The sequence below is a fragment of the Phasianus colchicus genome, chromosome 5 (genome assembly GCF_987193195.1).
Source record: "Phasianus colchicus chromosome 5, bPhaCol1.hap1.1, whole genome shotgun sequence".
Taxonomy (NCBI): Eukaryota; Metazoa; Chordata; class Aves; order Galliformes; family Phasianidae; genus Phasianus; species Phasianus colchicus.
Window position 1 is genome coordinate 16658877 of NC_143440.1, and position 24923 is coordinate 16683799.

The following is a 24923-nucleotide window of genomic DNA, read 5'->3' on the forward strand; positions in this document are numbered from 1 at the left end:
ACATAACCAGAGCAACAGCTTGCTGGGGACTAGATCTTGCCTGGAGCTTTGCATAGCCCAGAGACACCCAGTGGTTGAATTGTACATCACAAGCCCATATAATTGATGGGAAGGTTAGGGAGAGCATCCTTGTTTCATTTATTTACAACAATCCTAGACTGACATACTGCCTATTCACCTCCTGCTCTCAGACAAGGGGTAGGAATGGAGAAGGAGGTTTACTGAGAGACCCAGCTCTGAATCAGAGACAAGTGGCATGAAAGTTCAGAGAAGAGAGAAGAGAGAAGTGTGAAGAAGCGCACCAAGCTTGATCTTGTACCCAAGGACATCACCAACATCCTCTGGCTTTTCCTGCACTCTGTCCATTCATGAAGTGCCTGAAGGCAAGGCTCTGCCTTATTTGATGTCTCTGGTTGAGTTTAGGTAACCATTACCTGCAGCGTGAGACAAGAGCAAGTACTGTGCTATGTTGAAGGTCAAGCAGCAACCCAGTGCTCGCATTGAATTAACCGTTGCCAGCAGCAGCACCTAGGCTTTCTGGCTTGAAGACATCACAATCTACAAAAGCTATCCAAGATGCATCTACAAAATCAAAATAAGGCATCACCCTTCACGTTACTGTCAGTACAGGACAGACTTTGTACTAGAAAAATATGCAGAGCAGGAAAGCAGATCCAAGTGGAAATAAGCCTTCAGCCGTCCCACAAAGTTGTAAGCAGAATTTCTTCTAACTCAAGTAGCAACAAAGCAGCAAAAGATGACACACACAATGGGTCCCCCATGCTTTGCTTGCACTGTCCAACATTTGGCTTAACTCCACCTGACTCAGCTTTAGGCACTCATGTAAAGTACCCAATATAGGCAGATCATAACACTCAGCTTTCTCTGTGATCAGTAGAGACAGAGAGGGACACCTCTACCCACCAACGTGCAAGTCACCATCCAGACAAACATCTTTCTAGCTCTTATTTTAGGCCTTTCAATTAAGTGGCATGAATTCAAGCCAATGTATATTAGGAACAGCTGGATTAGACACGGCCAACTAAGCAGGATCAACATTATGCTCACTTACTTGGCCTGCGCTGCTGTTAAACCTGAATAGCAATGCTCAATCCAGATGAAAGTAAAATGGTGAAAGCACAATAATCTCCAGAGGGACACAGTAACGCGTATTTTAAGCTTCTTTGTGGCTCCTTCTGGAAAACAGCAGGACAGACTTGGTGCATGTGGCATGGATTGTAAACAAAGATAAACGCAGCCAAGTTCCAGCAAAGAAAATTTTGCTTAATCTCAGATTGAGCTGCCATTTTAAGGAGACACTGCTCTTTTGAAATAGCAGCTATACTGTAGTGGGGACAAAGATCAGGAAACCAACACAAAAACAATAGGTCGATTCACCAAGAGTTAACCTTATTGTGATCATTCTCCTGTGAAAAACTTAAGAATAGGTTCACTCCCTGCCAAAAAGCTTAGAAATGCAGCAATACCAATAACCCAGAAACACTACCCCAACTTTCTCATGTTCATCCGACTATCTAGTCAGAGGAAACAACGAAGGTACTGAACAGGAGACAGGTTAGCCAAGGCAATGCAGCAAAAGAACCAAAGGGCCTGGACTCAAGCCACAGCTCTTTTCACTGATTTGCTAGGCAACTCACTTTCTGCTTTGCTTTTCACATCCCGTAAAATAAGCCCTCTTTTAAAGACAAAGTTTGCTCTAAAATACAGGTGGAGCTTTCTCATAACCAGTGGGTGTCCAAAATTACAAGCAGATCGTGGCACACCGATGACAAAGAAAACAGTGTAACAGCATGAGGTGATTCTACATCCCAGCCTCCTCACCCTAACGCACACACTGAACTCATACAGGAAGCCAGTGTAAACCTACAACCAAAGCAGCTGTGTAAACCTCAGGGGAAAAAAAGAAAAACAACAGTAAATAGGCAAGGCTAACCACTGACAGAAGTCCACTATGCAGTGAGAGAGCTTGGAATGCCTGAGGACATCTCTCAAGCAGAAGGTGGCATCCAGGATCCTACCTATCCAACTTAATTCCTACTCTACATCCAGTCCTGTGATCTTCTATCAGAATTAGAACAAATAAAACATAAAAGAAATCGGTATCCATCAGAGCTAGGTCAGGTGCAGCCCCTCCTCCCAGCTGCTTAATGCCCCTCAATGCTCAGCTTCCTTGCATTTGCCTCTCTCCTTCAGCCTTGCCTTCTCCATGTCACATCTACACATGACTCAAGTTGAGGCACCTGCTCTGAGCCGCTGTGCAGAGACACTGACACTCACATCGTGTTCTTCATCAGTGATGTAAAAGCAACAAAAAAAAAAATTAAGAGAAGGTTCCTTCTCCCTCCTTCCTTCTGCACCATTAGAGCCTCATCTTCTGCTCTACAATGCTTTTAGAAAGAGAAAACAGATCTGAAATGGAAGGGATGTAAAAAGTGTCTGGAGCAAAAATACCACATGTGCAATCCCTCTTCTCCTGTGCCATGAACTGCAAAAGACGACAGCACCTTCCCTAAGTGAAGCCTGTTAGGACTGCCTAACAGCAAACGGCTCTCAAGTAATTGAGAGTGAAGGGGACAGGAAAAGGGAGGTGGTGAGAAAAACAAACAAAAAAAAAAACACCCATCATGTTTGCAGTTCGGAGAAGAGCCTCTTCCAGCAACTGCATTTAAGTTGTAGAAGTGACAGCTTCATAGCCTCCCCATGCAAATGGCTCTGACCTGCCTAGAGGCAGCAACCAACACCGCAGGAAGGGCTGGCTCTGTTTTCAACACTTTGCTGGTGGCCTTATACACAGGGTTACAGAATGCTGCTTTCCTCACAGGCTGTGATGGGATGACTTGTCTCCGTTGGCATAAGCTGGGAGGGAGAGTCAGTCTGACGCACTCTGCAGCTGCAGGACACCATGGAAGGCAATTTTACATGTGTGCATCATGGAGTCATAACACAGTATGCCCATTACACACACTACTCTCTCTTAGAAGGAAGTATTTTGAGACATTCACCACTTCTGAAGTGGTTCAGCCTTCAATCTCCACCATCCGTGTGCCCCTACATCAAAAACCCTGTTTTGACATCCTTTGTGATTTTCAAATCTCCATTCCCTCATATTTCCACAGCAGTCCACCCTATTAAGGCACAAGAGGATTCTCACACCCTGTTGCCATCATCTCCTTGTTACACTCAGTCTAGTCCCTGCCACTCAGTACAAGCTGCGTGCTGGACAAGTTGTACCAGATCCACTGAGCACCAGTGATCCTTGCTGACATTACAACTCAGTCAGCTATCACAAGTCAAGGCCATAACGGTAAGCAACAACTGTTTGTGCCTGTGGTGATGCAAATCTAGAAAGGACTAAAAGTCACACTCTGCTTTCACCTGCACAGTTGCTGAGAACTACCCTGGCTCCTTCTATATCCTGACTTATTCCCTCCCCAGCTCTCAGATACAAGTAGCCTCCTCTGACCCTGCAGACAAAAAGATATCACACATCACACTAAGAGTTTCTTTTCCTCCACTTCCATCTCCAGCTCTCCCGGCCTGGGCTCAGAAACAGACAACCTGACTTGTTTGGCGATGCCCATACAGCTGTCCAAATGCTTAGCCCTACTCTAGAGTAAATACATGCAGAATAAAACAGAAACAAACACTCTTTCAGTAACTGCTAAAGTCACCAATATATCAGTTGCAATCGTATCATACTGGAGAGGATTTTTCTGGGACTTTTTATTATTGCTATTATATCTGCAGGAGGCAAGCCAAGGAAAAAGAAATTGACAGAAGCAAGACCTGCATCCAAGCGAGCTCTGTGCAAGCAAACACAGACATGTTTCAAGACTGTCAGAACACTGTGCTGAAATTAAGTAAAGCGGGTTCTGATGAAAGCACAAATTTTTAGACCCAGTATGAAATCTGTAATGCACGTCACTGAATAGAAGATTCCATAGGCTGAACAGCAGCACCTAAATATTTGTCTTACTGCTGTACATTCACTGCTGGCACACATTCAAAGACTGCTAAGACAAAGCCAAACCAAAGCTCAGACTGACTTTTCTACCTCCAATTTGCATTGCACTTTTCCCTCCAGGGATCTTGTATGCTTTGGTTTGGATTGCATCCCAGCTTAAGTCCCAAACAGAGAAACGTATCAAACAATTTCAGTGCAGCAACACCCTTCATTTTAAATTCAAGTATTTGAAATGACTTTGAATGCACATTCTTGATATTTCAGCACCGTTCTGGACAACTTTTTCATCTACTCATTGTACTAAGCAGCTAGAATTCAGGGCAATTGTACTAAATGAAAAACAAAATAATTGCAGCGAGACAGACAGCCACAGAATGAAAGTTGTTAGGGCAAAGAACCTCCTTCCCATGGAAAATGAAGACTTCATCATTAATTATTCAAAATTTGGTTTTACCAAGTGTTCTCTATCACTACATAAGACGAAGTCCCAAGCCTGCAGCATAAAGGAAATTTGAGAGTGCTCCATGAGGCAAATAAACTAGTTCTGACTTCTTCCCTTTCACCAGAGACAGACAAGGGGACACAAACTGGCAACTGCCTTGAGGATAAAGGGCAAATATGCAGGTCAGAACCAGTCACAACTTACGTAAAAGCCTTCTCAACAGAACCAGTCACCCACAGGCAAAGGCAGGGTTAACACGTATGCCGTGCATATGTAGCTATACAGACACACGCTCTAAGGAAGTACCTTAGGAAGAGGTCATGGAAACCATTTTCCTCACTGTGACAAGCAGCTAAGATGGCAGCAAAGCACAGCTGGCTCTTCCATGACAGCACTTGCCATCAGAACCAGCACTCTGCATGGTAAATGGAGCTTACTGGTTGCCAAAAGCCACAGGGTGCAAAAGCACTGTAGCTTTGGATAAAACACTGCTGGGATTGAGTCTCCAGCAGGTAAACTGGCTGCACAGAGAACAAGCCCCAGGGAAAGGAAGAAAAAAAAAAAAAAAAACAACAAACCAAAACAATGAAGCCAGAATAACAAGCTTTATTAAACTGTAAATCTCTGACACAGAGAATCTTGTGTGTTCTTGCACTGACCAAAACAATGCTATCTTGGTCCAAAACTGATCTCCTTTCACAATACAGTACAAAGGATCCTGAAACCTTTATTGTCCAGCAACGGCTCATCATGTGTCCCACAAATACAGCACGTGGCTATAAGCCAACAGCCACGAGGCTTCTGACAGCTTTCTCAGGAACTTACGAGAATTTGAACTCTTTCCAGTAACTCCCTTAGGCTCCCAGAGGAATCCCCAAACAGCTTTTCAAGCCCTAGGAGCCAGGCGAGCTGACAGCAAAGTAGACACCCAAAAGGCACTGTAATGACAATCCCACAGCAGAGTAGGAATGCAGGCAAGCAATAAAAACAATGCTAAATAGGTCCGTGCTAAACTGGCTCTAACTGTAACCGAAACATCAGGGCACTGCCAAATTGAATGGTCATTTACTGACAGAGAGAACAAACAAACAAAACCCCAGCAGAACAGTAAGAGATCACAAAAGACTTTCAGAAAACAAACGTTTCACAAGCCTACCACTGCATCCAGATGAAGAAATCTCCATCTCTACTTTCGAGCTGGCACCATGTGCATCTCTGTGTTTTTGACCTCTAGCAGCAGAGCAGGATCTTCCTGGCAGTTCCTGCCTTTTAGGATAAAGGCAACCTACCACCCCTTCTCCAAGGGAGGGGAGGCAGGAAGTCCCAGTCATCTCTCATTGCCTTTCCTCCAGGTGCCCTGATTCACTCTGACAAAGGCAGAATGCCTAAAACAGCAGCAGCAGCACAGGAAGAGCTACTGCAGCTCAGCCCGAGCCCTCTACCACTGTGACTGAAGCTAGCAATGCTTGAAAGAGAGCATTTAACTGGCAATGTTTTACATAAGCAGGCAAATACCTTCGCAGAGCAGCCACAGTTATTCCATGCTCCACATGCCTTTCCTCCCTCCACAAAGTGGCTGTAAATGTGCTCGAGGGAGGCATAATTTCACCCACACGCTATTTTGTTCCACAGATTCAAAAGCAGAACAGGATAGAAGAGAAAGCATGTTTGTTCAACGTGCATTTGAAAGCGGGGATGCTCAATCTTCTTAAACTGACCCCACACATCGGGGAAGTAGCTTAACAGAGAAGCAGAAAAATCCACCTCCTTTGCACAAATGCAAATACATTCAGATATACCTCTGATTCAGCTGCAGACAAGTGCAATCCTTTGTGTAACACGGCATACAGCCAGCGTTCAGCCACACCAAACCACTGCACAATTCAGTTATTACAGAGCCACGTGGAATCACACAAGTTCATCGACAGAGGTTTCTTTCAATGCAAACAAACAAGAAAATAAGCTCTTTTTCACAGTGTTTTCTTAATATTAAGCTTCTCATCTTCTTACTGAGAGTAGCAAATGTCATAAATGAAGGAGAGCAGCAGCTCAACAAAGTCATATTAGCAGCCTGCAGGACAAGGCTGGGCAGGGAGATGCTCTCAGGGAAGAGAACACACATTCATTCACTCAGCCTAACGCTCATCAGGTCAGGGACACATAAGAATGAAAGATTTCTTTGTGTTCACATTTTTACATCTACTTTGGAGAGAGTAAACTTAAGGAATCAAAATAATTTGGGAGGGCAGAGGGCAAAGGAGCATCTGTCCTCAAAATACTCAGAACATCCTAAAGGAGCTGGGCAAACTGCTCTCCAGATAGCTTTACGGATTCTCTTCTCTTCAATCTGGAGAGAACAGAGGGATGCACACAAGTACAGTTTTAGATTAGGCAGGGATTTGAAGGCAAGCTGCAAACAAACTGCAGCCTTGATCTCAGTGTTCCCTTACTTAGGCCAAAGATGAACGCAAAGCCCCACCAAAACCATCAGTCCCTGGACAGGGCTCAGACAGCCTATTGTTCTGAGAAGATGTATCAATCACCACAGACAACCCTTTCTGATCAGGTCATATGATTGAAGGCTTTACTTCATTGTTCTCTCACACCACCACAAAGCACAGCAGCTCAGCTCACACAAAGGCACTGCTGCCCTTCAGAACAGACTCCTGGATGTCCACGTATGCAACTGAGCTGCACATGGAGGGGATGCAACAGTCACATATCCTGTGTGCTACTACATACTAGTTTTAAAGAGGCAAAACACCTTTAAGACAACCAAGACATTCGGAAATCAGGTTGGTCTTGCATCTAGCATATACTGAAGTTTTGTGACTATTTACCCCGGTGTGTTGCAGTACACACAAGTACTGTGCACACGCTGAGAAGAACTAGAGCTGCGAGATGGAGACAAGATAGAATGCAAAGCTCTGTGAAAAGCCACCTCTGCACAGCTCAGTCCCAGCTCTAACATGCTGCTCGGGCAGCACACAGGCCTCAGGGCATCTCTGCAGCAAGCTGAAGGCTTCCCTAATCCTTCTAGTCCTAAAGTACCTACACCCTCCATTACCCAACTCCGCTGCTCCAATGATGCAGCATCATGATTCAAGTGCTGCAACTAGCTTTTCAATGAAAAAATCCACCTGCGAGCAAAACAGTTTCAAAGTCTATATTCATAAAGAATTCTACTGCAATGCAAAGGCTTTTCCCCCTTTACCAACTAGAACATAGTCTTTGGCCTTTCATAGTGAATACACAGTAATTTCTTTCCTTCCTGCAGTGCAGTCACAGCGTATGCTTCTACCACCACATTACCTTATCTTGTCTCACCAAAAAAATATATATATATATATATTACCCTAACAAAAAGAAATGCACTCATACAACAGCAAACTGTATTGCTTCTGCAAGATTTCATTTGAGAATCCGCAGTTAAAGTGCAGGACCCCTACAGTTCCCAGTTCTGCAGCGTGATGGCTTCAGCATCCCTTGTGAGATGAAGCGTGTCACTTTAACGCATCCTTAAGTTGCCAGAATCACCAATCTGATCAGCTTCATCACCCTGAGGACACACAAACTGACATAGTTAATCTGATGAGAGAGACGAAAGCGGTGCTTTTTAATATTTTATGAAACAGTTGGCTGTTTTTAATTTTTAAAACAGCGGTTTAATAAACAAAGCAACAGAACATTCCCTGCGGATAGCACCATGATAGGTGTACAGCAGCCCACTCACCTGAGTGCTAGCCTTGTGATCCCCTGCATTGACCCCACCGTCCTCCCCACATCCATACTGAAAGTCCTGCAGGCTGTAAGGACTTGGGCTCTGCCAATGGGAACTTTTGGAGATGGCTCTTTCACCACAATGCAGTTCATAGTAGGGGCAACTTTGGAGCTGCTTCAGGGCAACCAGCTCACCTGCAGCACCTGAACCCAGCCACAGCAGGCTGAGGTGCCAAGCCTCAGCTCAGTGGTTTTAATGAGAACTGTCTTGCCTTCCATACTCAGTTCTGAAACGAGACTACAGTTACAAACTTCCATAAAACATAAGCTTAAGGCAAGGGTGTAGCAGTAACACAGCAAGACAGGGTACTTGGAAAGATGGATCCCTGCTCTGACTCATAGCCATCATTTATTCCCACTCCCACCAGGCTTGCAAGATAAGAGACTGGCTTGAAGATCAGTGGAGGGGACAACCCAAGCAGCAAGATTATATACTAACATAAGCATACCCAAAAGACTGCCCTCAGCAGAACCCGCTCTTCTATTGTTTGTTCCAATACAGACATCATCACTTCCGAGAGCCTCAATGATTAGACCTCAAAAGTAAGTTCCCCAGTCCTTTTCGTTAGAGTTCAGGGAGCCACAGATGCCAGGGTAACCTACTGAAAAAGGACTTTTTGCTCAGTCTCTTTATTTAAAATGTTGATGGGAGAGAACGTGATTATACACCAGGAGAAAGGACATCCCAGCCAAAGACAGGAAGGAAGTACATCAAAGAAAAGGACACCCATGAGCTCATCAGGAATGTACATATTGCTTTCCCCATGCAAGAACAATACCCTAGAGATCCCCCCTTCAAACATTAATGCTCGACATGCTCTGGCCTCACATCAGCTTCACAACCTACCCTTTACTCTGGAAGAAAAGACTCTGCAGAAATGAAAAATATTATCCCAAGAAAAGGGATTATTTTGTCATCTGAGGACACTTGCATGGAAGAGCAGAGCTGATGGGCAGCTCCTGTGATCTTTCTGATTAGAATGCTGCCTCAGGATATTACCTCCCCACAACAAGATGCAGTCAATTAGGCTGTGATATATTCATGTAATAAAGGCATTTTCTTATAAAATATATCAATCCAAGCCTGGAAAGCATTACACTTTTGCCATGACGTGACCTTGCTGAGAAGGTGACAGATAAAAGCAGCCCTAAACTAGTTTTGTTTGTTTGTTTTCAAATTATCATTAAAACAAGAGCCATCTTTGTGGAGCTCTCATCCTCAGCCAGAACACCTTAGCCCTCACTTTCAGACACAAGCAGGATTACTCTGTAAACGCAGATGCTCCAGCCACTCATCTCCTCTATGGCTATTCACTGCCTCCAAGGTCCCAGTGCAAACAACACACCCGATGTAGCACTAACACACACAAGAAGAAAAGGAGGCTCCAAAAATCTCAGAGAGCTACTAAGCACCACCACAGCTCACCACATCCTCCCATTTGGTTAGAGGGAGCTATGAAGATCACTACAGATATCTTCACAAATCCATGCGTGCTGTCAGAGCCCCAGGCACGAGGCACCATCCCAGCATCCTAACTCCTGTCCAGCCAAGCACAACAATCTCTGTCCTACAAAACTAACGAGCTAAAGTCTCCACCCCCTTCTCAAGTAACAGGCAGCGAGCTTCATATCTAACACAAGGACACCTTAAATCGTTTATGGAAAAGCATTTGCATTTTTGGATGCATCTATGGGACTTCCTCATACACTTTATTTAGCAGAGACATCTGTTACTCAATATATACATTTCATACAAATCCCACCTTCCAAATCCTTTCCATCGGTTGTCACTAATGAAGCTTTGTGTGCAAAACCGAGTGCATTCTGCCCCCATTAGGAAGCCAATTACAGCAGGAAAAACAGGCAATTAACAAGGTGTAAAATAAACATCCTGCCACCTGCCTTTTAATAGCAACCCTCCTTCAAACAAGTCACAGGCTCAGCACAGCTTTCCGAGTTGGCAACCGATATTATATATGTATTTATGCACCAGCTGCTCTTCATTGCAACAAATATTACAGGCTTACCAGATAAGGTCAGCATGTTTAAAAATATATATATAGTAAGTATTAAACTGTTCTTTGAGTCCCCGAATGTTGCTTTTAATGAAATCAGCAGCATCAGGCTTGTCTGGTATTACTGCGAAGCCCAAGTCACATCCCCAGCTTAGAGATGTTTCTCTTCATTCCCTCTTAGCAGCTTCTGTATTTGTTTCAGTAAATCCAGGGCCCTGAGCAGCTTTTAAACACCATACGGGGCAACTAAACAACACAAAGCTCACCAGAGCCTGCAAGGCTTTTCTCCTTTCATCAGCCCTGCCTCTCCCGCTTGGCTCCTCCACCTCCCCACCACCACTTATAGAAAGACATCCAGGGGTGCAGTGGGACACAGAGCCGTGTCCCACTCAAAAATCCAGAGGAAAAACTGAGCTGGAGCCTTGATTTGTCTTTGCTCCTTGGAGCTGGAAGCTTTAGCAGGAGAGAAGGGAAGCCCTTTCAAAGTGACAGTGGCTCACTCCAGTGGGAGCCACTTTTCTTTGCGCAACAGCATGAATGACAATTCCAGGTAGTGAACCAGGACCAGAGAAAGCTCAACAGTAAATCTGGATGTGATAGATTTGGAGCAGATAACGTACTTGAGAAAACACCAGCTAAGCCAAGTTTCACCCTGCCTTTTAAATATCCCCTCTCCCTTGGGCTCTCTGCTGTTCAGTATTTAGCTGTTAAGTTTTCCACGTCACATTTCAGCTCCTGACTAAAGAATATCCGACTTAATCATTCAGGCAAGTTCTTCCTCTTTAGTTCACTGAGATCTGAGCCGCACAGCACTGGATGTGATACCAACAACTTCTGCAGTCACACGCAATGCTGGTGCGAGGCAGAGATGGAGGGAAAGCTGAACATTCTAAGTGACCTCAGGAAGAGACAGGAAACACAGCTTTTAATTCTTACAAAGCCAACGTCAGCCACAGATATCCAGAAAGCTGCAAGTTAAGACCAACAGTATAAAAACACCGTAAGTGAAAGTTTCTTCTAAGAAGTCTATGATTTAAGCAATTCGTTGTCCTGGAACGCAATTACAACTGGCAAATCAGACCTTTAAAGACTCAAGGCTTCAGTTCTGAGATTTACACGTATGCAGATCACAGGTGAAAAGCAGTGATGGCTCCAGACCAGAGAGAACACACCTAAACCTGACCAAAAGCAACCCACAAAACACAACAACAATCTCAGCTACCAGCCAACAGTTTCTCACGATACCAACACAAATGTGGAGATCCCACAACTTCCACCTCCAGCCCCAACCACAGCGACAAGGTCAGGAAAGACACGATCTGCCAACATGAGCAGCAGGAAGTCATGCGGCCACTCGAACCATAGGAGTATTTTAAGATGAGTTCAGTCACTCAGGGCACTTGGATGTTTTGATGGGGATTTTTTCTGTTGTTTGCTTTTTTAAAATAAGCAGTAATATTTTCCTCTTACATTTTGCAGATGGGAGAAAAGGAAGGAGGATGCCCCGCTTAGTCACAAGCTTAGAGTTTCAGTACTCATTACTAGGAGCTGCAGAACAATTGAGCTCAGATGTGTTTTACAGCTTGAAGCTCACCAAAGAAACAAAAGAAAGCTAATACTGGGCCTCAACCCAGCAGCGATGGTGGGACTGAATGCTAGTGGCTTTCAAAGGTTTTCACATCACAGGAAGAAGGTCTGTACTGCATTAACTAAGAAGCAGGATATATTTGCAGCGCCCCACAACAAAGCCTCACATGGCAGCAGCTGTTCCAGAAATACATCAGAAAGCCAGCCTACAGTTCTCCAACTATTTCAACTCAATCAGTCGTAGGCAAGCCTCTTCTGCTACAGTTTGGTGGGCTCCCTGACCACCAAAAGCTCAACAGGCAGAGCTCTGAGGACTGCTGCTTGCTCTGAGCAGCGGGAGATCAAGAATGGAATGAGAACTTACAAACACTGTAAGAGAGACCTGTGCAGGATTTACCAACTGCTGCAATTCCTTTCCTTCTTCAGAAGGATGCTTAAGGAGACCTAAGCCTGCAATTCTTCCAGTTTATATTCCTCTTCAGAAGGATGCTCAGAGTCTTAACTTGACTAAGTACCGAACTGCAACAGCTGGCAGCAGTACCCAGCTCACCCGAAAAAAAGACTTGGAAGGCAGCACAGCAATGATTGAAGCTCACTCCTGACAAAGGAGCTGAAACAAGCAACTTAAGTGGGGTGAGCTACAGCCCCTAAAACACTGCCTGGGAGTATCAACAGTCACGTGCACACATCTCCCCTGCCGCCAGCAGACTTCTGTGGTTTGGCAAGTGGTCAGGTTGAGCAGAGCATACACGAAGTTGAGCAGAGAACTCAGCATGCAGCGATCTCGCCAGGTCACAGATCAAAAACATTTTCTACAATCAAACAAGCTGCAGCCATAAAAGAGCTATTAGATTATTAAGATCATCACCAATCAAAGCAGGATGTCCAGAAAAAGGCAAACTCAAACACTGTGAAAACAGCAGAGGAAAGTTTCCTTCAAGAGCGATGCAAAGTTGCATGTGAGAACTGGGGGGAAAGTTAAAATCCACTTTCGTTTTTAAGAGCTAAACAAGCACACTTCCTCCAGGCTGCAAGAATCCAGCCCACATCAATGATAACCCCTCTTTCTCCTTCCCATCAGCAAACTTCTGTCTCCAAATACAAATGCCTTTCACGGCACAGTTCAACAAGAAAATTGCTTTGGAGCCCTGGTGCTGAAAACGCATCAAAGCACGGTCTCCAAATTCTCAACTTCCCCCCCCCAAAAAAAAAAAAGAAAAGAAAAAAGAAAGAAAAAGAAAAAGAAAAGACAGCTTGGCTCCCACTGGCCTGAAACAATAATAAAGATAACAATGTGCAGGAGGTTTCTCCACCCTCCGAGCCAAGCCATGTTGCTCTGTGCACAGCTGAGTGTAATTGCACCCGGGGCTGCAAAAATCGCTGTCTTTTCATTAGCAAACATTTGCAAAACCGCCTTCAAACAACCTTGCTGGTTAAACGAAACTATTTGCTCTTCTGCAGTTCAAGTTAGGTCTGCGCGGAGGGTCAGTAACCCAGCGGTTCGAAAAAGAGGCACGAAAGGCGCATTAACATAAGCCGTGCATTAAGACACCATAATTTATACGCCTGCCAGTAATGGCTCTGTGCTGCGCGTCGTATCAACCCGCAGATGCTCCGGCAGGAAAATACAGCACTCCGGTTGTCCCCGGGCAGAGCGGGACTGCACCCAGCACGCCGTGAGCAATACGGACCGACGGCGCTCTGGGCGATGCTTCAACCCAGGCTCTCCGGACGAGCAGCGCGCCTCCCTGAACTTACAAGCATCGCAGCGCGCAGCCCTCAGCCCGGCTCGCGTAGCGCTCAGACGGGAGGAACGCACGCAGTTTCGAGACGCATCGCCCGCTCTGCCCAACTTCCCTCGCCAGTAAAGCCGCCTCGGCCACGGCCGCGCTCTCGGAGCGGGAAAAGGCTCCGGCCCCGCGGGCTGCGCCGCGCCCCGAGCGGGAGAGCGCCTCAAGGACGGCGTGCGCCCCGCGGCCCCGCTGCCGGCTGCTTTCGCTGCGCGCGGCTCGCGGAGACCGAGGGACGCCGCGGAGGGCAGCGCCGAGCCCCGCAGCCCCGGACTTCAGCAACTCCCGACGAACCCGCCGCCGCTGCAGGAGCGCCAACCCCAGCGGCGCTCCGCAGCCCCGCTCCCCCCGAAGGAGCGCAGCGCGCCGCCGCTGCCCGGCGCCTTCCCCCGCCTGAGGGGAGCGAGCAAACCGCCCCAAAGCGGCGCCGCCGAGCCGCGGCCGCGAGACGGACCGCGCCTCGCTACCTCTCCTCGCTCTGCCAAGAGAAGGGAAGGGGAGCGGGCCGTCCCGTCTCGTCCCGTCCCGTCTCGTCCCGTCCCGTCTCGTCCCGTCCCGTCTCGTCCCGTCCCGTCTCGTCCCGTCCCGTCCCGCAGCGCTGCCGTCCCCCGCTGGCTGGCGCCGGGCTGCGGCCACCAGTTGCGCTTCCACCCCGCGCAGCTGCGGTACCTCGGGCAGGACGCGAGAAGAAGTGCCGTCACCGCTGCACGAGTCCGGTCGCAGAGCAACAAGTGAGCGCGCGGAAGGAAGGAAGGGAGGGATGGAAAGGAAGGAGGGAAGGGCACGGCGCCTCCTCGCCTCAGCCCGCCCCGCCGGCGCTGCCGGTGCAGCCGCTCTGCGCTCCGCCGGCCCCGGCTGCCGCCACGCGCCGCGCACGCGAAACGCGATCACGAGCCCGCCCCGCTCTCGCGCACTCTTGAGCCGCGCGGGGCGCCGTAGGGCGGCCGCTACCATCCGCCGCCCTGAGCGGGAAAGGGGGAGCGCGAGCGCTCCTCCCCGCCCGCCTTGAGGAGCCCGCCCGGCGCGCGCCGCCCGTCCCCCCCCACCGCGCGCGGCCGCAATGGGAGCGGCCGGGCGGCGTCGCGGGGCGCGGAGGAACCGGCGCGTGGGGCTGCGCTCGGCGAGCCGCGGGCCCGGCAAACATGATCATCCCGGTCCGGTGCTTCACGTGCGGCAAAATCGTCGGAAACAAGTGGGAAGCTTATCTCGGCCTCCTGCAGGCGGAGTACACGGAAGGGTGGGTGTCACTTCTGCGCTTCGGGTGAGGTTGTGCCGTTCCGCGCGGCCAGGGGCTGCCCGTCGTTCTCCGTACTTCAGAGGAGCGTCTGCCAGGAGGACGAACGACGGGCTTCTGGAGTGGTGGATCGGTAGCCACTGGGGACTCGCGGGGTGATCTCGGTTGGCTCCCAGAGGGCTCGCTTTGCCACACGCCTGCAGGCTGTCTCAGCCGGCTCGGGCCAGGAAGGGCTGGCCGAGATTTGAAGAGCAGGGGAAATTACTTCTGTGTTCGCACGCTGTGACCCTCTTACAGCACCTGGCTGCTCGGAGTTGTAACCGGATCGGCTCTCTGCTCCACACTGCTATTGCAAGAGGTGCTTGTGGGAGCAAAGCAAAGCTAAGTAATTAAATAACTGGGGGTACAGCTGTGCCGTATTTCCAAGTTTCTTTCTATCTGTGAAGAGGACAAATTTATTTCCAACGCCAAAATACTTTTGGATCTCACTTAACCCTGCAGTGCCGTGACCTTGTGACTTTGTGAAGGGTAGATAATAGCATCACAAGGGGAAATGGTTTTAAGTTGAGGGAGGGAAGATTTAGGTTGGATGTCAGGGAGAAGTTCTTTACAGAGAGAGTGGTGAGGTGCTGGAACAGCTGCCCAGAGAGGCTGTGGATGCCCCGTCCCTGGAGGTGTTCAAGGCCAGGTTGGATGGGGCTCTGGGCAGCCTGGTCTAGTATTAACTGGTCTACTATTAAATGGGGAGGTTGGTGGCCCTGCATGTGGTGGGAGTTTGGAGATTCATGATCCTTGAGGTCCCTTCCAACCCTGGCTGTTCTGTGATTCTGTGAGTGGGCTGGTTCAGAAGACAGAGTGCTTCAGATCTGGTCTGCTATGATTCTGTCCCTGTGGGAATTCTCCAGACTGACTTCTGAAAGTTTGGTAGTTTGGTTGGCTAGATTCCATCCTTAGCAGAAGATCATGTGCATCTGCTGGCCAGAGAACAGGCAAACACCTTGCCTGCTGCAGTAAGTGGAAGAGAACATTAACAGCACATGCTAAATGTCTTGGTTTAAACTGCAAGTTTTTCTTTATGACTAAGCTCAGAGTAATCAGTGTGTTGCCTAGGAACACTTACAAGTGGTTCTGACTCATTTCTTTTTTCTTTTTTTTAATGTTGTTCTTATTCATTAATAGAGATGCCCTGGATGCCCTTGGTTTGAAGAGATACTGCTGCCGCAGGATGCTTCTAGCCCACGTGGATCTGATTGAGAAGCTTTTGAATTATGCACCTCTGGAGAAATGAGAGTCTACTGCCCCAGCCACCAACTTCTTTCAAGAAAATAAATGAAGGATGAAGTCCACTTCAGAATTGGAGATTAAAAATGTAGATTTTTCTCTTTAATTCAATGCACAGAGGTTGTTTTTGGTTTCTTTTTGTGAACTTTTAGATGCTTCTGCCAGCAAAAATAAATGTGTGTTTTATGAAATATAATCATTTGTCTACATAAAATGTTGAACTAGAGGAAGCCTCTGCCTGTAGCCTTCCTGTAGTTGCCGGATCGAGTTAAACATATGCTTTCATCTTGCCATTTCCTTGCACTGGTCGTTTTGAGGTTAGAAATACCATTAAGTTAAAAATACAGTGTTTGATGCTAGGCAGTCAAGGGGAGTTAAAAACAGACCAAAGTTCTGGGTTCCGGCAACAGCACAGGGTAAGAATGAGGCATTACTCTTAGTAGCTTGCAGAGCTAGCAGAGCTCATTTTTTCACTGCAGCTAAATTCAGCCTATAGTTTGTACCCCAATTTTTAACAAAACACTGACAGTTCTATCATAGAAAACTGTAAATCAGGTGGAGCGGTGCTCTGCACTTAGGTAGAATATGGCTGAGCACTCCCACTGAAGGCAATGGATGTGAGAATTTACGCATGTTACTGTGAACAGGATCAAAGTCTTGCCAAACACCTGCACTGCTCTGTAGCTGGTATGCATGCAAGCTTCCCACTTGTCAGTCACTTCATTGGCTTCACGTAGGACTGTACATGCAGTGTGGAACTGCCTGGCCAAACTAAGATGGCCTTGTGCTCTTCTGGTGGAACATAACTCTGAGAAGTTAGCTGTACATTGAGAGCTTGTGGAGGGGTCCTGCTGCATGACAGCCACTCACCCTGCCTTTTTCTCACCTTCTTATTGCACTATCAGCCAAAGGCTGGACCACATCTCACATAACTGCCTGACATCCAGAAAAAGCATTATTCTCAATAGTGTGTATACACATGAGCTTATCTTGCCCCAGAGTGCAGGAGGCCACTTTTACGTCTGTGCACATTCAGGATTCCATTTAAATACAATATCAGCCTGGATGCAAATGTAGGACAAAACATAGTTATGCAGCCTTGTAGAAAACAGGCTGAGAGAGATGATCATCCTTTAATTTGCAGCCTGCTGTTATCTTGGTTCAGTTAAAATCTCAGCGGTCAAATTTAGGTGCTGGGTAAAAGGTGTATGGATTATTTTCTTTAGTTTAAGAACTATAAAGAAGCTGGTTCTAGAAACCAGCCTTTTCACTGATGCTATTTAGTGTGTTTACTGGGTCAGACTTCTATGCACAAACCTTAAAAACATTGTCTCAAAAAGAACATTTACAGGACAGCTTGCCTTTGGCTATAGCTATTGCCCCAATCTTTACACTTGAACTTACTTTTCAATTTATTACAATGGGATAATGGGTAAGTTTTCTCATATTCAGCAGTTCTTCTGCGAAGACACTAAAAGCACAAGCTTTAGCCCAATGTAAAAAGAATTAAACAATTCTAGTATTTGTTTCACTTTGTTGGATAGCTTTTGTTCTGCGTGACTGCCATATTATCTAGCAAAATGCACTAAAAAAAACCAACCCACTTATCTTTCAGGCTGTTTTTTAAAAGGGACACTATGAAATATAAGATGACCTTTACCAGCTGAACTCCTGTAAGAACTTTCCATGTTACAGTGGAGCGTTACGTGAAGATACGTGTTAACTTGCTCACAGAAAGCTCCAAATGCCAGGAGCAGCTTACCTGCATTTGTCCACAGAGCAGTACTGAGACAGCATAGCAGCTCAGACTGCTGCCTTCAGATGAGGCAGCCATGCATCAGTGCCAAAGGATGGGATTAGGAAGCCAACAGTACTTTGTTTCTCGCTCTAAAAACAATTTTCTAATCTAGTTTTCTGCTTCAGAATAATCTGCTTTCTTCCCAAAGCAGATACCAGCACAAGGTTAAGTTACTCGATAAGAATAGCTGCGGCTCTTAAACATTATAATGAAGAAGCAGTTTGCAAAAACAAAGCAGGCTTCATTCAGAGTTTCTAAGGAAAAAGCCAGCCTGGTTGCTCTTACTACTGTTTCTCAGACAGAACGTGGTGCTGTGGGTGCCAACAACACCCACTCTGGTACCACTGCACCAACCAGCTGTTACACAAGGAGCAGCAAACGAGAGCAAGTAGCAGGACTAAGTCAGAGCCAGCATTAGTATCACTCGGAGCAGCAAACACCAACCTGTCTGCACTGCCCCTTTTCTAAGTGCAGCATTGGCCAAAAAGCCATTTCTGCAATGTGGCTGAGCAACTGCTTCATCATGTCTGTATTAAAGGCTTTCTCAGGAGTTTTGTCATTGAGATGGTCGGGAGCAGAAGTAGATTTTTTTAAATAATAATCTGAATTTTTCATGAGATTTCTATAAATCTCAGCTTTCACCTTTGCTGTTTAGTAACTAGGAAAGTAACTCCCTTTTCACTGTCACTTCTTCCATGCTTGTTTCTGCAGCTGTTAATAACAGAAGTGTATTGCTTCTGCTTCCTAACCTGCCACAGCTCTGTGAGAAGAGCCATTAGAAATGCTCACAATGACACTTCTTCAAGCTAATGAAAAAGACACATGCACAGACACAAGAGGAAAAAAAAAAATCATCTTGGCTTCTTCTGAATCAGTCCAAAAAGGAGACTTTAGAAGAATAAAAAGCAGAAGGAAAAGAGAGGGAGAAAGAAAGCATTCCAAATGTGTAGCAGCTACTCTGCAGCTGCTTGTTTGTTTTATATCACAGAATCACAGAATGGCCAGGGTTGGAAGGGATCTCAAGGATCATGAATCTCCCAAGTCCCCTGCCACATGCAGGGCCACCAACCTCCCCATTTAATACTAGACCAGGCTGCCCAGGGCCCCATCCAACCTGGCCTTGAACACCTCCGGGGATGGGGCATCCACAACCTCTCTGGGCAGCCTGTTCCAGTACCTCACCACTCTGTCTGTAAAGAATTTTCCCCTGACGTCCAACCTAAATCTCCCCTCCCTCAACTTAAAACCATTTCCCCTTGTCCTGCTGTTATCTACCCTTTCAAAGAGTTGATTCCCCTCCTGTTGTAGGCTCCCTTTAGGTACTGAAAGCCTGCAATGAGGTCACCCCGCAGCCTTCTTTTGTCCAGGCTGAACAAGCCCAGCTCCCTCAGCCTGTCCTCATAGGGGAGGTGCTCCAGTCCCCTGATCATCTTTGTGGCCCTCCTCTGGACCCTCTCCAACAGCTCCCTGTCTTTTTTGTACTGGGGGCTCCACACTTGGACACAGTACTCCAGATGGGGCCTCACAAGAGCAGAGTACAGGGGAACAATCACCTCCCCATCCCTGCTGGCCACCCCTCTTTTGATGGAGCCCAGAATGAATATATATATGAAGCATTTCAGAAATTTCTCAACCTGGTTTTGAAAGACTGTTGTAGGGAGCACATTAACTTTGTATTGGCAAAGAAACAAGTGCAGTCGGAAGAGAGGAACCACAGCCACTTGGATATATGCCTCTCTGGGGCACAGGAGAGGCTCAGGCACTTCTACGTCATCGTCCTATAAAAATCAAAGTTGTGCCTGATTAGTACATGATATGGGATGAGGTCAAAGCACAGGCAAATCTGTTCTTAGAGTCCAACTCCCTGTTTCTACCCAAAGTCTCAACACTACATTATCTGTGTGCTTGGAAAGCTTTGCATTTCTAGAAATGGCAAATTAAAAATAAAAAATAAATTAAAAAATAATCATAATTTTAGGTTCATCCCAGTGAATCCAAGGTCAGTGCTCCACAACAAGTCTCAAGCTTTCTATTCCAAAAAGAGTGGAGGCCACTGCGGAGGGCCTGACCGCAGGCGATATACTGAGAGAGGTATGCCAGGTTTTGTCCTTTTCATGTCCTTTCCCCAGTCGCAGTCCCGAATTGGATGCTGAAGCCTGAATTCTCATATATGCTTCTTCTATGTGAATAAAAATAAAAGATCTGAAAATCATCATTACAATCAATGTACAACCCTGAAACTGTAAGTTTCCATAGAGATGCCTAACTTGCCGTATAGCTGCAAGTCTATGTTTTATTGGTAACAAACTATGAGGATCTAAACCATAAGCTGCCTCTTCCAGCAAATAGTTCTACAAGAGAAAACAATCTCCACAGAAAGGGAGAAGGAAACCACCACGGTCTATTTGCTTCCAAAAGAGCAGCCCAATTCTAAGCATTTTCTAACTTCAGCACTGAATCTAGTAAGTAATTGGCACTTGTACTCAGCCCCTTCTCTGAGCAGAATTTGAGCTTTAGTTAGATGGCAAGATTTTCTTACTCCTGCCACTACTCTGATGAGACATCTCCAAAATAACACTGCTCCCACCTGGCTCCGACTGCCCAGATGATGAGCACAGTTTTAATTTCCACTTCAACATATTCGCATCATTGCTTACGTAGTGGTTTTGTTTTCAGATCCAGTTCTTATTCAGCTTCGCTCGCCAGCGAGAAGGCATTTTTAATTCTTCAACAGGAACAGCACAATGGAGAGATTTGGAAACCAAGGACTAGGGGCATGTTGGCTTTGCCACGCTACGTGGTTTGATGTGTTGCCCACTGAAGTCTGTGGGAGTCTTTTCATTAATTTCAATGGGACTTCAAATGGTCTGATAGCATGTGGTGCCTTAGACCACCTAGAGTCCAGGACTAATTTGTTTTATTATATTCTGCTAAGAAAAGCTGTTGGAGGTGCCCAAGACTTGGACACTCAAAGAGCTTCCAGACCGTGCTGCAGACCTCAGCCTTGTGTGCCTCAAGCATATAAGACCATAGAAAAAATAAAAAAGTTAACAAGTTATCCTTGGCTTCAGCAACTCTGGCCACCTGGGGAGAGCTGCAGGGCAATTGATGGTGCTTCAGGCTAGTGCTGGGAAACAGCATGATATTTCCATGGGAGTAGCAAACCCTCATTTATTTCTCCCTAACACTCTCCTGTAGGAGAGTAAAGCCAAAACATGCAGAGAGTGCTGAGTATTCTAGCCTCACTCTTATTTCTACTCCACGTCTTTCAGATTTTATTGATCACAAGTTTTGGTGACCTACACCTTGGTTTGGCCTGCAGGTCACATATAGCTGAGGACATATAGCCCCCAAGTTTCCCCACAATTTCCTTTCCAGTATAACTGCTCTCCACAGGCTGTATCAAACATCATGTCTTGTAACAGCCAAGTTAGAAAATTCATGCAGAAAAGTCTTTCATTTATCCCTCCCAAATACGAAGCAAGTGTTTTATTAAAAAGGGTTCACAATTTTCTGCTTTCAGGAGCTGAACAAATAGCGATCAAAGAAAGGCATGGAACAGCTGACTAAAAGCTAAAAACACATATACTTTGGGGAATGCAAGAAACTAGCAGTTAGCAACAGACTTCAAAACAAGCCCCAGAGGCTGTGGTGAAGACTTTCCATAGGTACTAATGATTTTGAATTAACCCATGTCCCACCGCACAGGTTTGATCTCAGAGATAGGAAGAACGAATGCTCAATACCCACTCTAGAAATCAGACCTTCTCCTTTTAAAAGCACATGTAGTCAGTGCATTCAAAGCAATGAACTGCTTTAAAACATGGAACGAATCGGTGCCTTTGTGGACTGAAGTCAAGCAGCAGTACAGCTGCGCTCAGCACCCACTGTCAATAGCTGACCTTTCTCAAACTGCTGCTTCCCTTGGTTGCTCACAGGGCTATCTACAAGCTTCAAATTACTTTGGAGATTACATGAAATGTCACTGTCCTTACCGACATCTCTCTGAGGGCAATGGGAATCCCTTCTCCATGGCGTGCATCGGATCCATCCCATCCACTGTCTTGCCTTCCTGGGCTCATCACATCAGCAGACTCCCCTTTGCCAATCCCTGTGTAACATAATTGCTCATGTCCTTACAGTGTATATTTAGACACAGGCCTTAGAAAGAATATATACATCTGTGACTCAAGTCTGCCACTAGTATACACCTCAGTTTCCCTGCCTGAGATGATGCCCATTCTGCCCTTCAGAAATCAGCAGAAATGGGTAGGAAAATCTTGAATCTCACCCAACGCCTGGCTTCTTCTTGCCTCCCTCTTAACAAGGACTCCTATTATGTTTTGCCTTTAAATTCTAATGGAATATATATATTTTTGTTTGTTTGTTTGAAAGCTCTGCTTGTCTGTGGGCAGGTCAGAGACCAGCAGTATCAATGTCCCCAGTGATTCAGCAAGTACAAGAACACAGCTAAACCCTAAAAGTCTAACTATTTCCAGTTATTTAGTCAAAGCTACCTCCAAATTCTTCGTCCCCCACACCTTTTTTTGGCTTGCTTAACTCAGCCTTCCTGTCTATGCTGCTGCGTGTGAAGGTGCACTCCTTCCTAGACAGCACTGGGAGAGCAAAAGGAGAAAAAGTCCAGTTAATGGAAAAACAGGATGAATGGTAATCAGAGCAGTGTCAACCACGTGGAAGTATTGATCGGCCGCTACAAACCAGCTAAAGGGCTCTGCCCAACTGTTTATCGATACAATCATGGTTTGTGATACAGCACAGCCCTCAAGCTTCCCGTTTATAAAGAAAGTGGAAGTTCAGAGCTTCTGTAATTGAATTTATAAACTTATACACAGCAATGGAATACCTAATCCAGGGGCTGAAAGTTTAAAAACAAAAGCAAGAAGATGAGTGCTGCACTCAGCTGTAGGCCTTTCCTAGTAACGAGCTGTGCAGCCAAAGCAATTACAAACTTTATTTTTTTAAAGGAGCAATAGCAGTTTGACCAGGAGGTCTTCCTCCAGGAATGATCTCGTAAATGAAAGCATTAAGCTTCTAACGGGTTGAGTGCTTCAGATCATTACAGAGATGGCCTCCAGCTCCACACTTCACTAGCTTGATTTTTTTGTTGTTAATTTCACTGACAAAAGCGGCTTGAAGGACCTCCCTGCTTTGGATCCACTCAGTGTTAAATGCAGCCTAGACAAGTGGCTGCCTTTCTCCATTGAACAGCATTTTTAAAAGGAAAAAAAAAAAAAAAAAAGTAATCATTAAATTCTACTGATGAATAATTGCTTGTAATAAATAAAGAGAAACAAATGCCATTGGCCTCAACAGCTTCCATCACTGCTACTGAACAAAGCGAATGCCATGTGCTGCAGGAGCTGGAAGCAGTGACAAGTGGAGTAAGTTCCCATTTTGAATGCAGCTGGAATTATCCCAAGATGCAGCTCCCAGTGGCTGAGCAATGGCCAGCCAGGTCCAGGAGGCAAATTTGGGGTGTCGGGAGCAGAGCTGGAGCCTCCACCTGGAAGTCTGTACCTCCATCCAGGCCTCAGCTGAGGCAGATTTTCAGAAGCAGAGCTCTTCCTTCTGTTGGAGGTTCTTATAAACAATCCTCACCCTCCCTCCCTCCCAGCACACCACCCCCACGTTTTCTCGACTTGAAACATCTGAAATTTATTCTAAACCCTGACCGTAATAAGCTGAGCGTACACAGATGGAGCTGCAGGCCTTCACTTCCAAGGGGAAGTCATATTGCATGCAAGGGTACAGCGAGATTGCAAACTTAAGCTGGTTATTTCTCACTTCCCTACTTTAAAAGCTACAATATTCAGGTAGCTTAAAGAAAAACAACCTTTGGATTTTGTCTGCTCATAAATCCATCACAACAGCCTGGGGGAAAACAGTAAATAAGATATTGGAAGAAGAGCACAAGAGGCCAAAAGAAGAGCATCTTCCTCTCAGGGTGTGCTGTTTGCAACCAAAGCCAGGTACCAGGCTGTGATATTAGTGTGTGGTATTGATTTGTTCTTAATCCGGAGAAATGCCCCTGTAATGAACTCTGCTGTGCCCTTAATGATTTCATATCGAAGGATGTTAGGTGCCTTGCTCATAACAGAGTAACAGCAATTCCAAAAATAGCAAGCTTCATAATAAAATGTTATTGAGGAGCCTGAATTTCAATATAAAAGGGACTCTGCTGTACTCAAGGGCTTACTAGATACAAATGCATACTTTAAAAAGTTGTATTAAAGTCATGTCAGTGGTTGAGGTAGAGGCAACATGAAATGATGCTTCAGGAAGCAGCTGAGCTCAAGGTCCCCAGCTCCACAGCCCTGCTGATTGGGCACTGCCAGCCCCATGGGCACCTCCAGGCCCTGCTGGCTCTCCTGCTATCTGCTTGATAACTCCCACCCATCATTTTGGGCCACTGCAGCCCACGGTACGGGAGCTGTGGAGTTGTTGCTTGAGGTGGTTCCCAATACATCCCAGCCCTGACAGGAGAGGAGGCCTCTGTGTTGCCCCTCCATGGCTGCTCTCTTTGCCACCTGCACATTAGGGATGAAAGAAGCAGAAAGAGAAACAAAATGAGCTCTCATCAGAGCGAGAACAGCACCTGGGGTGCCTAAAGACACCTATAGCTCAGTCATCTCTCTGAGGTGGTTTTGGCAGATGCCTCTCCTGCTGCTCCCGGGCTCAGTCAGGTATCCTAGTCTCGGGCTGGAATAGGGTTAATTTTCTTCATAGTGGCTGGTATGAACCATGTTTTGGATTTAGGATGAGAATCATTTGATAACACTCTGATGTTTTGTTGAGCAATGCTTAAAATTAAGGACTTCTCAGCTGCCTGGTAAGGAGCTGGGGGTGCACAATGCATTCATTTGGGTTTGATTAATGGACATATCTTGCTTTTTCCACTTACCCTTTCTAAATCCATTTTCCTATCTATATTTTTACCTAAATGCCATCTGAAAAGAAAGGTTTGCTCTTTTCTTGCTGTGCGATGAGACA

The 24923-nt window shown here is 46.2% G+C and overlaps 3 protein-coding genes across 7 annotated transcripts in view; 1 reads left to right on the forward strand and 2 right to left on the reverse strand.

Annotated features, from left to right (window-relative positions):
- Positions 1 to 14316, reverse strand: part of TSPAN4 (tetraspanin 4) — a 392906-nt gene extending 378590 nt beyond the window's left edge. Inside the window, exon 1 of the mRNA XM_031609001.2 lies at positions 14269 to 14316. The gene's annotated coding sequence lies outside the window, so the exon portion shown is untranslated. The remainder of the gene's footprint in view (positions 1 to 14268) is intronic.
- The window catches only part of CD151 (CD151 molecule (Raph blood group)), a 169630-nt gene that overhangs the window by 107895 nt on the left and 36812 nt on the right, over positions 1 to 24923 (reverse strand). For all 5 annotated transcript variants that reach the window (XR_016466758.1, XR_016466759.1, XR_016466757.1 and 2 more), the window contains one exon: positions 21908 to 22023. Coding sequence is in view for 1 of the 5 variants with exons in the window: in XM_031609030.2 (XP_031464890.1) it covers positions 21994 to 22023 (30 nt within the window). In the remaining 4 variants the exon portion in view is untranslated. Of the gene's footprint in view, positions 1 to 21907; positions 22024 to 24923 lie in introns of those variants that run through there.
- POLR2L (RNA polymerase II, I and III subunit L) lies at positions 14650 to 16310 on the forward strand. Its single transcript, XM_031608993.2, has 2 exons — positions 14650 to 14836; positions 16013 to 16310. Exons 1-2 carry the CDS (start codon positions 14742 to 14744, stop codon positions 16119 to 16121), a joined length of 204 nt encoding a protein of 67 aa, XP_031464853.1. The 5' UTR covers positions 14650 to 14741; the 3' UTR covers positions 16122 to 16310.

Coding starts and splice junctions, on each gene's coding strand:
- POLR2L (XM_031608993.2), top strand. CDS start 14,742: ATGATCATCCCGGTCCGGTGCTTCACGTGCGGCAAAATCGTCGGAAAC. Junction 14,837..16,012: donor CAGGCGGAGTACACGGAAGG/GTGGGTGTCACT, acceptor ATTCATTAATAG/AGATGCCCTGGATGCCCTTG.